The sequence below is a fragment of the Orbicella franksi genome, chromosome 7, assembly GCF_964199315.1.
Source record: "Orbicella franksi chromosome 7, jaOrbFran1.1, whole genome shotgun sequence".
NCBI lineage: Eukaryota > Metazoa > Cnidaria > Anthozoa > Scleractinia > Merulinidae > Orbicella > Orbicella franksi.
The window spans coordinates 17169945-17185949 of record NC_138151.1 but is presented as its reverse complement, the minus strand read 5'-3'; the positions used below and the strand labels follow the sequence as shown (position 1 = coordinate 17185949).

The following is a 16005-nucleotide window of genomic DNA, read 5'->3' as shown; positions in this document are numbered from 1 at the left end:
AAACAACATCAAATCTTCAAAATTTACTATTTCCATAAATGTTACTAATCTTTTGAGAAAAACTAGTTATCCCCAAATATACCCAAAAATCACCAAAAAATTTACAAAACAGCCCAAAACGTAGATAGAAATGTGGGTTGAGCAGGGAGATTTTTGAATGCTTGAAACGTGAACGAGATATTTGCGTTAAAACCATAATACCCAGCCAAAAATACCGCCTTCATGTTAACCGCGGCCTAAAGCGCGACGAAGAACATCCCCGACCTTTTCATATGGGAGTTCACTTCTCCCCCCCCCCCTCCCCGATCGACAGCAACTTCTTTACAGATTTAGAAGTGCACGTCAGAAACAAAGGCATCAGCAGCTCTACATTCCTTGCGGATTGCTCAAGAGAATTGGGTGCTGAAATTCACAGAGCAGCCTGGCCTATTAAGCAGGTTTTTGTAACTTTGGTCAAAACTTGCACATCTCAAATGTCAATCATTTTTCGTTAAGTTTAATATTCTGTCTTCTTTAGCAGTTTGCTTCGTATTTCCATAGCACCTCAAATGTCAGTATTCACTGAGCTTTATATTTGTTTTTTTAATTGAGCCTTTCTGTAATATAAGATAAAAGCCTGGACTAAGTAAGTTATCGCCTCAATGTTCTCGGACTTCCTTTATTCTGTATAACTATACATTCCACAGACAGCGAGGAATTCATTACCGAATTGTCTAGGGGCCGCCAAGGCTGAATTGCCCTGGGGGATATTTCGTTATAAGGTCTATCTAGGTATGTGTGGCCCCAAAGATTATGGTTTATTTGCTGTTTTGGTCAGAAATGGGGTATCGATTTCGACCATTTTTGTCTCAAATAGGGTATGGCTTTTGCTCTCCGGTCTTGAATTGTGTATGTTTTTGTAGAAGAAGCTATCCTACCTAACCAAAGCATATAAACTAATTATGAAGCAGGTCTGAAACAGGGTATTGATTTAAGGCTCAGGTCTTACATAGTAAGTATCGAATATTTGTTCAGGTTATAAGTAGGGTAGGGAAAATCGCATATCTTGGTCTTAAATAGGAAAAGGGTTTTCAGCGGGCCACACACCCCCGCCCAATTTTTTTCGGGAGTACCCCTTCTGGGATGAATCGAAACTTCAAGATATACAGCCAAGGCGCTATTCTGTTTAGCACAGGACCTCCACGTAATATATGCGCTACTTTTCGAATTATAAAGCCCGCCAATTAAAAGAGATGAACTAAGGTTATTGACAAGCCGATAGTGACAATAGTGTGATGTGCTGTGAAAATGTTATTGCTTAAGTCTTAATTGGATTACACTGGGGACCTGAGAAACCCTTAGACAAGTACATTTCCTAAGCAATTTCGGAAGTGCTGACATTAACTAAAAAGGGATCGGATAAACTGTTTGGCTCATTAGATTGGAAAGGTAGGGGTCGGAGTTGAAGGCTGGGATGTTTTCCTTTATATTCATGTTTAGTCGTCAACAGTGCCCACGACAAGCATTGTACGCAAAATAGATTAAATAAACTTTAATTAATAACATGTTTGTCCGACCGTGTACGGACCGTATAAGTTACACGAGGCTATCCCGGCCACACTACGCCAGAGAAATTAGAAAACGGAGGTTTTTTTTCTGAAAACGCATCAATTATCTCCCGTCCACACTACACCGAGAATTTTGAAAAAGCAGCAATCACCTTAGTGTGGACAGGGCCTAAGATAAACTGTTTTTTAGTAAATTGAATTTTCTAACTATGTTCACATGGAAAATCCTCGACTGTCATCTTGTCCTCTGTGTCTTCTTTGTTAAATTTGTATCCAACGATAAATTTTGCAACCATAACTGTCCACTTCAGTTGATCAGATTGACAATTCAATACACGTACGTACATTTAATAAATTAACTTTTAAAGCGTATGAGTTATCAACTACGGCAACACAAAAAATACTCTTGTTTATAATTTATAGTTTTACGATTCGTAACTGATTTTTGTATCAGATACACAACTTCTACTCTGTGATGCCAGCAGAACGTTTCACAATATAAGAGACTTTGATAAATAGAAAAATTCGATATGAATGGAGTGCTGGCGTTGTCGAAAATATTCCTCAAGTAAATTGAGCTTATGGCTGTCACCGACCGTACCAGGATAACTGTCGTATTCATTTTAGCGAGACATTTGCTGGAAGCCGGGATAAAATTACACTTCACTTTTCACGGACACTGGAGAATCTGGCTCAGTTTGTTTCGCGTTCTCGTTAGCGCGATGCTTCTTTTGGTATCGCTGGTTTTGAAACCAGTTTCTGATCTGAAGTTCAGTCATTTCCAGGCCTCTCGCCAATAGCGTGCGCTCGTCGCGTGTCAAATACTGTTGGCGGGAAAATATCTTCTCCAGATATTGGAGTTGACGCTGGGTGAAATGGCTGCGATTTCGCCGCTTCCGTTTTGGAACTTTGTCCACGACACACGTTTCTGACTTTTTAACCTCTTTGTCGCTGATTTCATCTGAAAATTAATTAAAAGAAGAGAGATCAGTCTAACGGATAGATTTCCATTGAGGAGGATAGTTTCACTTAACACTTTAATCAACTCTTCAGTATATTAAGGCGTGCACCAAAAGTTGTTGTTGATATGTTTTCGTGATATTGAATTTTAACTGCTTCAATATAATACTCTTATTCATAATTAATGTTGTTTTTCAGTCCTTTGTTCATCACGATGCAAGAAAAAACGAGTTCAAGATGTCAACATGGCGAATTAGTTTTGATTCAAGGCTTTTATTTGTTGATCTCAAGTCTTTTTATGAGCTGGAAACCAGAAAAAGGTTCAAGCGTAACTGCGTTAATCTGCTCTCGTGATAGACAATGTAAGTTAATTCAATATGACGCACTATTAATCTTAGAGCGAGATAGGCGACTGGCGCTCGCAGTGCAATACTTGATCGAGTGTAGCCCACGTTCAATTCCAAGCAAAGTCTTGACAAACAGCTATGTCACGGAAACAAATATTGAAGGAATTTTGCACATTTGCAAGAGGGAAAAATATGCGAAATGAACCTGAACATGAAAAAATAACGCGATTTAAAACCACCGCGAAGACATACAGGTGGAATAACTGGAACAATTTAAAGTAGCTTTTCTGATCATATACTAAAGTCTGCTCTAAAATACACTTGTTTAAAGGTAATGTAAGCCGCGTCAGTTGCCAAGAAAGAATTCTAGATTCTAATTAGCAAAATAGCACTTATTATTTAAAAAAAAAAGCTGTTAGAAACGAATGAAGTACATTGCACTGCGTTAGCTACGTGATGTAAATGATTTTATAGTTCCCTTCACTTTGTATATAGCCATTGATTGCAGTTGAATTCATTTGTAAAAAAAAAAGTCGCTTAATTGTTCTGAATGTGCAATTTAGCACGAACCTTATAACGAACTTTTATAGATCGTATAGCTAAACCGGATAAATGGGTTCTCAAAAGCCGCTATTTAGCCAAACAAACACTCAAAGCTCTTGTTTGAAACCGAAATAAGTAATATAACAGAATCACTCCATTCCAAAGTACACGCAGTCGCAAAGTCAGGCTATTTATGAGGTTCGCTTTTGCCCTGGGTGCGCTCAAACGTACCGTGGCTAGAATTATACCTTTTAATTTTTGTGCGAAGCTCGAGCTTACGAATGCAAAAATAAAGGACATGCAGTGACTTCTCAATGTTCAATATCTAAGTACAAAAATATCAGTTTGTTGTCACTGGGTCACATATTATCGCTGGATATTGTAATGATTTAGAGCAGATATGTAGTGTGTAGTGTCGCCAACACTGGCCCTTATGTATTACATAAACATTCGAGACACTCACGGAAACAAAATTGACAAAATTGCTATCGAATACAAGATACATTAAATGACAAAGACATCACTGATTATTTTCAATTCTTTCGTCGAATCCAGTATTTGCAAAATATATTTAAGAAAGATATAGCAAAATGACTCCCTTAAAAAGATGACTACCTTAACTATTGGCGCGTGTCAGAGACACAGCTGAAGCAGGAAACCTTTATAACCATCAAGCTCAACTCAACTAGCAAAAATAATTTGCGCATTTATATCCCTAATGCACTTAAGATAAATGTCATGAAGTTATATTTTAAGGAATTTCAATATCTGTAGTCATCATGTCTTAAACTTGTGTGTTTTACGCCAAAATGTTCGTATAATTATTTATAAACTTATTGTTTGGTGTATCCAGGAACATTTTATCGCTATAAAAGTTTTCCCAGCGAAGAATTTGAAGTAATTTCCTTGCGTGTCTAGTCAAGAAAAAAAAAATGTGATCTCTTCGAAACAGCGTTGATCATCAATACTACATGACTCAAAGCACTTTGTACTTAACCCGTAAGGCCACAATGCCTTCAAGTATTTTTAGAAGTACACATTTGGCTGTAAAGAGATATTTTCCACATTCATTTAAACTATTAGCATTATCAAATTATAAAGTGACCCTTACAAGCTGACACTCAAACCCCTGTATCCGTTTGATTCTAATAATCCATTTGCAAATAGCCTACATTTTTTTTAACGAAATGGAAGGAAGAAAAAAATTATACTCCCGTCAACGTAAACATTTGTACTTCCTTTCAATTTAGGTATTACTTCGTAGCAGCGATTTTTGAAAAAAACGGAAACGACTTTCAGCCGCGATAAAGTTGCCATGCGAACGATATTTGGAAGTTTTTCAACTTGTTATGTGAAAGTTTTCCGCGTACGTGCCTCAAAAATGCAAGTTAGGGCATGAATTCGAAACCCTCCAAAAACAATAGATAGTTTACAATTCCGTCATCGACAAATTTCATGCAACCACCGATCTAAAACAAATTAAAATTTATGTTTCAAATTTTGACCCAGCCAGCACACAGAGCGCTAAATAACCATGGCGTACCATAACGATAATCGATTCTGGTATAACGGCAAGCGTAAAATTTGGCCGGATTTGGAAATTTTCTACCAATTACCATTTTTTTCCCAATTATTTCTTCAATTTTAATAGCGATTCGCCTGAATAAATTTCTAAATTAAAATTGTGATTAAATGCTTACCGCTGCTGTGATGGAGAGCTTCGTCTTTGCAGCTTAGACAATGGTCGTCGATCTTTTTCTCTTGCTCGGGTAGAATTTGTTCTTTCTCTCTATTTACTCGATGCAATCTTCCCTCACCTTTATGCATGTCTGGCAGACGTTTCACAAAAATAGGGCTGTAACGAACCGTGTAACACTGATAAAATGGCATGGTACCCCATCTTTCCAAGCAAGATTCTCTGACCGTTGGCAGATTTGCGACGTGGGTTCTTTGCCGATGAGGAAAATCTTCTCGTAGAATATTTTCAATCGAAAAGGACAGATTCACTTTGTGTTGGCGAAACTCCATAGCAATAGCTGTAAATAGTGACCTTACGAGATGCAACGGTCGGCTGGTCGGCTCGTCTGTCGAAACTGAAATTGTCTTTTCATTAAATACTCAAGTTTTGCGGTCACGCGTTTTACAGAACACCCCGCCCTCGTGTCACAGGACGTCGGATATGTTCAAGGGTTAACCTATTTTAGGAACACACAAAGATATTGTTTACTTCAGTCAAGATATTGCCCAAGGAGTCTATAAAAGGTAACACTGATATGAAAGAGAGGCTCGTAAATTTACATTATATGACAGCTCAGCAGTTAAGTTAAACTCGAAGTCACATATTGCTTCGATTTTCCGTGGTCAGTTGAATTTCACTTTCGAAAACCTGAATGAATAACCACAAACCGAATATGCCAAGAATGCATTTCCTCACTGATACCCTATTTCCAATATAACCGCCATTCGAATAAAGAATTGACTTCATCCATTGAAGTCACCATTTTATCAGCTATTATAATTTATACATGTCGTTAAAATAAAAGCTATGTTAACAATTTTGACGAGGTTCTATGTGGGTCTTTTATTGAATCCTTGTTGTTATAACTTAGATTAAGCAGATAAGTATTAGAAATCGACACCCAATTAGCCGGCCAGCAAAATACGTCTATATTTAGACATGCATTGATGACTCAACTCAGTGGGTTAACCCCACAATATGTACATATGATTCCATCGTAAAACATGAAAAACAATCGTCCGAAAAATGCGCCATCATCGCGCCCACTTCACGATGAATCTTTCAACAGCCTAAAGTATAAATTAACATCGTCTACTTGTTTATAATTAAGAGTTTGCTCCCCTTCCCAGTACGGTGTAATCGTAAGCTAGTTAAACTACTTCCGGTGACGTCAGTCCAGTGAAGCAGATGGCACCAAAAATATCGCTTCACTAATATCCTCGTGTGCGCGCGTGACTGTCGATTGTGTCAATTACAAAGTAACCTTTGTCTGTTAAAATTATTCCAAATAAAGTGGTTTTACTATAGAAATGCTGTCAACTAAAGGTTACCCAGGACAGAAATTGAATGTTATTTCTTTTTTTGCTATACTAAAATAGGAGATTCTTAAGTTAGATCTGGAGAATATAGAATATGGACTCTATATAACTAAGACCAAAGTACGGTGTTGATTACAAACAAAACGTTGGAAGACGAGATGCGTGACGGATCTGAAGCACCGAAAAAAAGTCATGAAGTTTGTTATAAATTCTTCGTTCAGTCTTCTCCTTCGTTTACCTCTGTCAACAATTATTCTGAGATTTCCTGGGTACGTTAACAAGATGTGAGTAAATTAACTTAGCTGAGTAATTATCAAGTATTGAACATTCTTTGTTTCACTAGATGCGACACATTGGCTACCAGATTTATGTTAAAACCTTAGTATATAAATACTCTTACGCGACGCTTTGGCTACTGTATCAGAATTCTCGTATCGTTGTTCTGATTACGAGCTTCCAGTAACAGCTTTAGTAACAGATATTGTTCGTTTTGATGTGGTAACATTTTTGAGTGAAAATTAGCCCAGGAAAAAGATACAAAAGAAAAGAAGGAAGAAAAACGATTTTACTGAACTCAAATTGGTTTCTAACCCAGAAGATCTATTGTCAAGCTTTCGTAAGTAAAAATATGTTGCTAGTTTGAATTCCAGAGACTTTGATAGCAAAAACAATCCGGTAGCTAAGTCTTTTTAGCTTCTGGATGCGTTATTTTTGACCACTCAATCTAAAGTTATTTATCAATGCCATCGCCATATCGTATTGTTTCTTATGCTGACTAATCAGGTGGCCAGACTAACTTTCAAGTTTCTTGAATTCCTTAAGAGGATGAACATTCACATGAAAGTACTACCATTGAATTCTAGGCTAGTTGTGCTAACTTCTATAAGTCTCGACAGTAGAGGGCAACAATTCAATCGAAAGCTATTGAGTTCCATTTCCATACGACGCTGTCTCTTTTTGAATAATTTTTTTTTAATATTTAACTACTTTTTTTCCGGTTTTAGACTCTGATGCTCAAGCAAGTGTTAATTAAAAGTAAGTTGGGTGAGCACCGCCGGAGAAAGCATGTATGTTACCACCCAAACGTTTGTTCCGTAGCCAGAGGTAGCCACTCCAAATTTATTATTGACGCTTGTCTGTTTCAAAAAGAGGCATTTCCTCTAGACAGTGCGATTTCTTTAAACAAATAGTGAAGGAAGTCTGTATTATAAGATATCGCATGCAAACGACAAATCGATATCACTCCTCGATTGATTGTCTGTAAAGGAAACGTATCTTCGGAAACTATAACTCCGTAAAGGAGTTCAGTCGTGCCATTTTCAGTTATTTTACTCTTGTACAAAAGTACCTTTAATTATAAACCATAAAGGAACACGGATGGGCAAGGATGGAAAACTTTAGGCTTAACTTTTGCAGATGCGCAAACCGTGACGTAATTACTAAGACCGACATTGCGTCAATACCGTAAGAACAAAACTGTGGGCTTGGCCACAACACGCTGAGGTCAGCCCTCGCTTATCAAACAAAGGACAGCTCTATTGAAGTGTCATTTACTGATCATATTATTATGAACTTCATTCGCAAACAAATAAGGTTTTGCAGCAATTACATACAACTGTGCCAGTCTTAAATTTTACTTCCAACCAGACGGCTTGAGGAAAATAGAGCAAAAATTTAAAATGTGTCACTCTGATTTTTTGTCATTAAAGCCGATGCGTTCTAGACTTGTCTAGTTTTCAAAATCTATTCAGTTAGACGGTAATATTTTCTTTATGTTTCAAACTACAACCGGACGATTTCCGTTTGCGGAATGTTTTTCCCATAAACTTTTCGTTCAGTTTATATATTATTTTCGGGCAATGTCCCTTATATCAATCTGTGACATAAAGTCACTTTTTCAACTGCCTTTTCAGAAGAAATGTCTGTCGGAGTCGGTAAACACAGTGCACAGGAAATCTTAATGGAAGGGTCGCGGTGGTGGATGGAGTACCGCATTGCATGTATTTTAAACCGTCCGACGTCAACTAGGATTATTGACGAGAATGTGGCAGCACGTGATGTTAGAGAAGAGAAAATAATTTATCAAAGGTCGAAGCTTGGCCTGTTATTTTGGCCTGTTATAACACGTAGCCAGTTTTAAAGAAAATTTCTTTCATAGTTACTAGTAGCTGGCATTGAGTAAATGTCATTGCCTCCTTAAATTCGTTAACGAAAGACTGATTGTCTCGCGAATATTCAGTGAATGATCTTTCTATGGGCTTATATAAAGTAAATATTGTAAACATTGGCCATTATATAAACAACAACATTTAAACATATTTTTTGACTTTAATATCTTAGCTTCTTTGCTGATTCGGCCTCTTTCGGCTTATTGGCGAATGAGCTGATTGCGTTTTTGCTTGTATTATTTCTATTTTATCACTACATTGTCAAGCAAAGTTGCGATAAGTGAAGGAATACTTATCGACTTGGACCAGCAGCCATATTGCCTTGATGAACTATCGAACTCTGCGAATCAACATTCAAAACAAAATTCATTCTGGTCAGTATACAGAACTTGTCTTTTTAACTTGGCCGGCTGCTTGCCTGGCTGTGTAAAGACTTTGAAATCGAAACTTTGGGTTCGAGAGATGCTGGAGACTACGTAAGCAATCAAATCAACGAAACACAGTTTTCAACAGAAAATCATAACTGGCAATAAGCCATTCCATCTTTTTATTGTGAGGTTACAGTGTCAGCTTTATTTAAGCAAACACGTCAATAGCTGAGAGGGTTTAGATAAACGGGTTAAAAGAGTGTTATTTTTTTCGTATTATACCATAAAATAACAGTTAAGTGTTTTGCTTCAATGATTTTGTAGTTTTACTGTTTAATCCAACAAGCGTTGGCGACGTCACTTCACACCCACTATGCAAGCATTATATCAATTCACCAGGGTGACTTTTAACAATAGACCCGTATAGCGAGATAACTGCGCACCCAGGCTAAGCTCAAAACGTACATTCTCCTCACTTTGCCTCATAAGTTTCGTTTAATGTTAATTGTGAGATTTTTAATGACACATGAAGACAATATCTCCTAGCGGATGTTTTTTCCTTTATTCTTTTTTAATAAGCTGTCTGCTTACAAGTCACGCCTTATAGTACTTTGTATAAAAATTTCGGAGGAGGTCGTTTAGATATTGTTCAGAGGCAATGTAGAGGAAATGAAGTTTAGCTAGCTGCCAAGAGCGGGATTGCGTCAATACGAGAATGAGCTATTAAGGATAAAAGTGGGAACGGTCGCAATGTTTTGTAGCTATTAGTTTGTACTGAAGTAAAGAAAATTCCGAGTCGATCGGTTCATTATAACTCCACTTGTTTGAGCGATATGATTAATCAAGAAATGAGCATGGTATACTAATTTTCCATTACGTTAAGTTATAACTAGCCTTGTGTGATCCATAAGACTGCATCTGTTGTTTCGTGGGTTTGTGCTTTGAGAACGCGGAAAAAGAACTTATCACAGGAAATGTACTAATTTTCTCCGGCACAGTGTGGGTGGGTTTTATTTATTTACATTCAATATCAGTTGCCTTACAAAAACCCTTTGTTCTGTTCTTCTGTTCCGCTCAGTTGTTTTGCAAATGGGAGTGGCAGTTTGCAATGCATAATCCGATTGAAGAAGCTTTGGCGGCGGTCTTATGTCCGCGTTGCAATGTTACTCCTTCTGCCGTGACAGTAGTTCTGGCTAAAAACCTAGCACCAATATTACAAAAACACTCATAACTGTTAGCGTTATGTTTCTTTAACATTATAGTTCGGTAAATTTGGTGAAACAACAAGGTGATGTCATGTCGGCTTACTTGATATTCTCTTAATCACCTTTAGTCACTAGCTGTCTGCTTTCAGACGAATCGCTCAATATTGTAAAGCAATTAAATGTTGATGTCGTTTATATACCGTAAGTTATAAATAACGGTGAACAAAGACTACTGACGAAGACTTACTACAGGGCGCGGTGTTTTGACGTCAAGCGGTTTATTATTACTAAAAGAGCATACTGCTCCATCTGCTTCGGTATGTTGTTTTCTAGTGTTTCTTTGCCAATATAGGTTGTTTTCAAGACAAAATGTAAAATTTTAACTTTGCGCGGGTGCAGTTCACCCCGATGAAACACACATCTCTTGAGCAATCATTTCTTGAAGGTAAACCATGATCATTTCTAATCAGTAAGTCATGCGAAACTTAACAATGCTTGTGATTATACTCGAGAAATATCGCGAGGTTATATGAAAGTTTATGGAGAGGATACGGAGGTAGCCAAAGAAGGAGAAGTTCGCTCCATTAATCATTACTGCCGATATAGACTAAGTAAGTTATAATCAGAACTCAGGGTCGTATCGACTTAAAAATATACATTAGGTGTTGAATATATATAGATTACCGCAGAACCGTCTATACAAGACAGTGCGTGGTTTGGCCTTGTTTGATAGCCTCTCCTTGACGTTTAGGTAGTTAGGTAGAATGACTGGTGGAAAAATGTCAGCCAACCCTTTGTGCCTTTCTCTTTTTCACTCGATGGTCTTCTCGCAATTGTCGTTAGTTGCAAGTCAACCGGAACTCCTCGAACACGCTAAAAGTGCAACTTATAATTTAAGAAAGCGGCACAGACTCACTAAAGGGCGCGGTGTTTTGACGTCAAGCGATTTATTATTAGTAAAAGAGCATACTGCTCTACCTGCTTCAGTATAGTTGTTTTGTAGTGTTTCTTTACCAGTATAGCTTGTTTTCAAGAAACCATCTAACATTTTAACGCTACGCTGGTGTGGGTAACCGCGATGAAACACATATCTTTATAGCAATCATTTCTACAAGCTAAAACTATGATCACTTCTGACCAGTTAGTTATGCGAAACTTAACAATGTATGGGATTAAATTGTACTCGAGAAATATCGCAAGCAGTATATGAAAGTTTATGGAGAAGATAGGTGGCTAAAGAAGGAAAGGTTCGCTCCATTAATCATTACTGTCGATATAGACTGAGTAAGTTGTAACCAGAACTCAGGGTCGTATCGACTTAAAAATATACATCAGGTGTTGAATATAGATTACCAAAGAACACCTATGCGAGATAATAAGTGATTTGGCCTTGTTTGATAGCCTCTCCAAGACGTTTACTGAGGCAGCTGGGTATAGAATGGCTAGTGGAAAAATATTAGCTAACCCCATTCTTTCTCGATGCTAGTTTTTCAGCCGACTCGATCATGGGTCTTCTCGCAATTGTTGTTAGTTTCAAGTCAATCGAAACCCCTCGAACATGCTAAGGTTTAAATTCAAAATTAAAGGTGCATCTTATAGCGGCATTTCTGGCTTTTACTACAACTAAAAACATTTGCACTAATTTTCATGATGTCGTGTGGCTCGGAGAACATACCCGTTTGCCACTGCTAACTATTCTATTTTAGTTCCACAAAACATCTTGGTTCTTTGTCAGTTTTGAACCTGAGCACACGTGGAAAAATCTCAGCTGGTTTATCCTGTTTTGAGTTTTCGTTGGCTCGACGTCGTTTCAAGTATCTCCGGTTTTGAAACCAGTTTCTGATCTGAAGTTCAGTCATATCCAGGCTCCTCGCTAAGACCATGCGTTCGTCCCGTGTTAGGTACTTTTGGCAGGAAAACAGCCTCTCCAGATACTGCAGTTGATGCTGGGTGAAATGGCTGCGATTTCTTCGCTTCCGTTTTTGAGCGCCAACCCCATTACGGCACGCTTTCGAGTTGAAGAATTCCTTAACTTCTCTGTTGTTTATTTTGGGGTCTGAAGCATAGAAATAACTCAGGTTAAGAGAGATTTTGGGCCTGTGATAAAAATACGATAAATATAAATTTCGGGGTCGTGATGTTCACGGCAACACGATTCAATATAGCTGAGTGTTGACATTAAATTTTGCGGCTTAATCGATATCAGTTATCACTGATCAGTCTTCTAAGGCCTGCTAATAACATATCCACCAAGCTCCCTCTCATCAAAAATTATTTGAACATGTAAATATAAAACATTGCTGCGTTGGAACAAAAGTTCTGGTTATCATGTAGAAACGAAATTAAAAATATGCTTGCAAATTTTATGAGGCTGTTAATTAATTGAATGTAGTTTTCACTTCTATATATTGAACCGTTTTAGTGTTAAATTTAAGCGGAATTAAAAGTAGACACAGTGAGGGATTTTTAGAGTAATATATTATATTAACCAACTGTTCCAATATTTTTAATTTGAATACTCTGTTGTTACATGTAACGCGTAAAGTCAACAAGTCAAAAAGCAGCCAATCAGGTCATTATAATTGTTTTTACAGTGTAGCCGCTCCGAGCAATATATACAATTAACACAGTCATACAGGCAGAACATATAAACGAGTTCTCAAAAGCCACTATAGTTAGCAAAACAAACACTCAAGCAGATCCTGAAACACAACTGCAGCGGATGAAAAAATTCAAAAGAAGTCGCTTTTAGATATTTTCACCAGGTTCCAGGAGGCACGTCCAAGCAATGATCAGCTCGCCTACAGCGCTGATTCATTACTTCAGAGCTAAAGTGTTTGAGTTTAATTTGTAACAGGGAATAAAAGTGTGGGCTGCAGATTACCTTCGCCTTACTACACTCAGTAGCAAGCCGGCAATTGTATGTTTACGTTCACACAAATCCGCGTTCAACGTGGAGACGACAAATTTGAACGATCAATATTAAACCACGTGAAAGCTCAATAGCTGATTGTTAACAGTCACGAGATGTTTGTAGATATTGTACGGCGTGTAGCCCCATCGCCAAGGATCTCAAATCGGCCGCGCCCTTTTGTTAGCTAAAGGACTGGCACGAAACCAAAATATGTCTCAAAAACAGATATCATATCCTGTGCTTAGCAAAACAATCATGGACAAAGGGATTTTGTGTTAAGAGACAGCTGTGGCTTGCATGGGAGTGTCACTTCAGCTTCATCGCAGTTTTCATTTCATCCTAATCTTTATGTAAAAGCAAACAATAAAAATAACAAAGAGGACGCCAACATTAATATTGCGGTAGAACGATTTTTATTTTCTTTGCGCTCAAAATGTACAAGTCTTTGTATTAAAATAGTTTTCGTTTTCCCGCCGAAGGCATCAATTATGGAGTGTTTTAGGAGTCATTAAGGGACATGCGTCAATTAAAAGTGTCGTAGCCTCACATGTAAAGTTATTTCATGAGATTCTTATCGCCAGCTTCTTGTGTTGTAATTTTTAAGTGTAATTCACGACCTGTAAGCGAGTGACTTTGTAGAAAATGCAATATATACCGCGGAAATGAAATGAAATGAAATCAAAAGAACTTATTTTACGAGCTCTTGAATAGGATCAATTTGGAAATACGGATTATTCCAAACGCTACTGACTCGAGTATTTATCATCTCAAAGAGCCTTGAGTCTTATTTGCTAATAACAGGAATACAGTATGTGAGTACCTATGGATGTATTTTCGTTTCACACTGATGAAATATGGAGTTATGTACGTACCTGTGTTTCGCGTTTGTAGTTCTTTCTGCAATATTGCACAGTAACTGTAAGGAAATAAATATTGACTTTCGGCTCGCCAAACAAGCTACTGCCTCAAGCGAAGTTTTTCACGTATCCTTAATTTGTGATCTTCAAAAGTGAAATTTGCGTCTATGGTAAAACGGCTTTATGCCGGCGTCATCGACGAAAACATGCATTTTTTAAACAGTTTTAAAATTTTCCCGATCATTAAGAGGCATGCAAGAAAATACATTTCTTGCAAGATTCCCTTCTCACCCATAAACTTTATGCATCTGACACAGAATAAAGGTTAACAGTTAGGATGGAGCGCTACTAAATTAAACCAATTAAATTTTATTGCAACCGTCCATTGCACACTGGATTATTTACATTTTGACAGTCTTCTTCGGTTTCTTAAAATGAAAAAGTCCATAAGTAATGTAGAATTTTACGTGATGTGACAGCTCAGGAAGAAGTTTAAAAAATACATTAAGATATAACTCTTACCGTTTTCATGCCGTAATGCTTCGTGCTTGCAGTTTGAACAGTCATCCATCTTGTTATGCTCCTCAAATAAAATCTGACCTTGCGGTCTATTGGGCAGACTTTTCACAATAACAGGACTGTAATGAACTGCATGATATGGCGGATAAACAGCTGTGTTTGACCATCGCTCAAAACTGGATTCATGCTGTGATATAAAATTGCAGCCGTTTGCTCTCTGTCGGTGAGGGAAATCGTCCCGTAAAATATTTTCAATGGAAAAGGAGAGGTTGACTTTTGGCTGGTGAACTGACTCCATTTGAATGACAGTAACAGTTATTATTCGATATTCACCATTAGTCTATCGCCAGAGTGGAGCTATAACTTGCTTGCCGATCATTTTGGTACCTGCTTAAGTACAGAACATCCGTATTGATTATTGGGTTGGGCAAGTTGATGAATTAAGCTATTTTAGGAACAGACAGCTGAACAGTGGGCATTGTATGGTACCTTACACATTCCTATGAAAAGCAACATTAGTGTCTTATCACGTGACCCTGTAACCCTAGATAGCGTCATTCTGTAGAAAACTGGTCGCACGTCAGCGATGACGCAAACAAAGTCAACTTGCACTAACACTGTGCACGTCAGCTCAGAAGTCCGTGCGCTTAAACACTTCCCAAATTAGATTGTACCAAGATAATCCTTATTTTTTACAGTTGCTTTTGCGATAAGATATTTATTCTACGTAAGTTGATGGAGCCAAGTTGGATGTCAACCACTGTAAGTTATCGCCTGTTCAGTCGAAATATTTTCCCGTCTGGACCGCACGGTCAGTAAATAAGCAACTTATGCACAGAGTAAAGCTGTGTTTGGAGGATAGAGCGAGGGTGTAATGACCGCTTTAGCGATGAATTCATAGTAGTTTACCCTCACTGTAATTTTGATTTGGCAAAGAAAAGATGGAAACCGAAAATATCAGAGTCAGCATCGTAAATATGGGACGATAAAAGAATTAAGTCGCTACATAGTTGTAACCACAAGACCTATGCCAAGTCGAAAATACTGAATGGTTGAATTTTGCTGCAGCTACAAAATTCGCGTAAATATTGCATGCAGACACACCTTTTCTCTGATTTATTTTGAAGTAGGAAGGCGGATGTACATAGGATATCAGATGATAAGCATAAAACTAGTTGAGAAAAAGAAACGTTTTGTTTTCATTGGACTGATGTAAACGGAGTTTTGTGGGTAAGCCGCGTCAATGACTTAAATCGTCCACGCAAACACTCCAAATATGGACGTGTTTACCTGCATACACCCAAATCGCAAATTGCAGCCATGTATCAAGGAAGTTGTATTTGTATAGAGCGTTTTCACATGATGTCACGGCAGCCATATTGGTGTTCCAAAACAATGAAAGGGCAGCCATGTTGGTGTACCAAAACAATCCTGTCGGAATTGAACTATTTTCTTATGTAAACACTTTCTTTTGTTCCAATAAATTTGCATGGCTGCTGGCCACGTGAGTGAAAACGATC

The 16005-nt window shown here is 37.8% G+C and overlaps 2 protein-coding genes across 2 annotated transcripts; both read right to left on the bottom strand.

Moving 5' to 3' along the window:
- Positions 1 to 1516: 1516 nt before the first annotated feature.
- Positions 1517 to 5631, bottom strand: LOC145492775 (homeobox protein Nkx-3.1-like). Its single transcript, XM_081472161.1, has 2 exons — positions 5098 to 5631; positions 1517 to 2508 (listed from the first exon to the last, which is right to left on the bottom strand). The coding sequence occupies exons 1-2, from the start codon at positions 5423 to 5425 to the stop codon at positions 2204 to 2206; spliced, it is 633 nt and encodes a 210-aa protein (XP_081328287.1). The 5' UTR covers positions 5426 to 5631; the 3' UTR covers positions 1517 to 2203.
- Positions 5632 to 8310: 2679 nt separating this feature from the next.
- LOC145493119 (uncharacterized) lies at positions 8311 to 15036 on the bottom strand. The gene is made up of 2 exons (XM_081472522.1): positions 14489 to 15036; positions 8311 to 12251 (listed from the first exon to the last, which is right to left on the bottom strand). The coding sequence occupies exons 1-2, from the start codon at positions 14781 to 14783 to the stop codon at positions 11893 to 11895; spliced, it is 654 nt and encodes a 217-aa protein (XP_081328648.1). The 5' UTR covers positions 14784 to 15036; the 3' UTR covers positions 8311 to 11892.
- Positions 15037 to 16005: the final 969 nt, after the last annotated feature.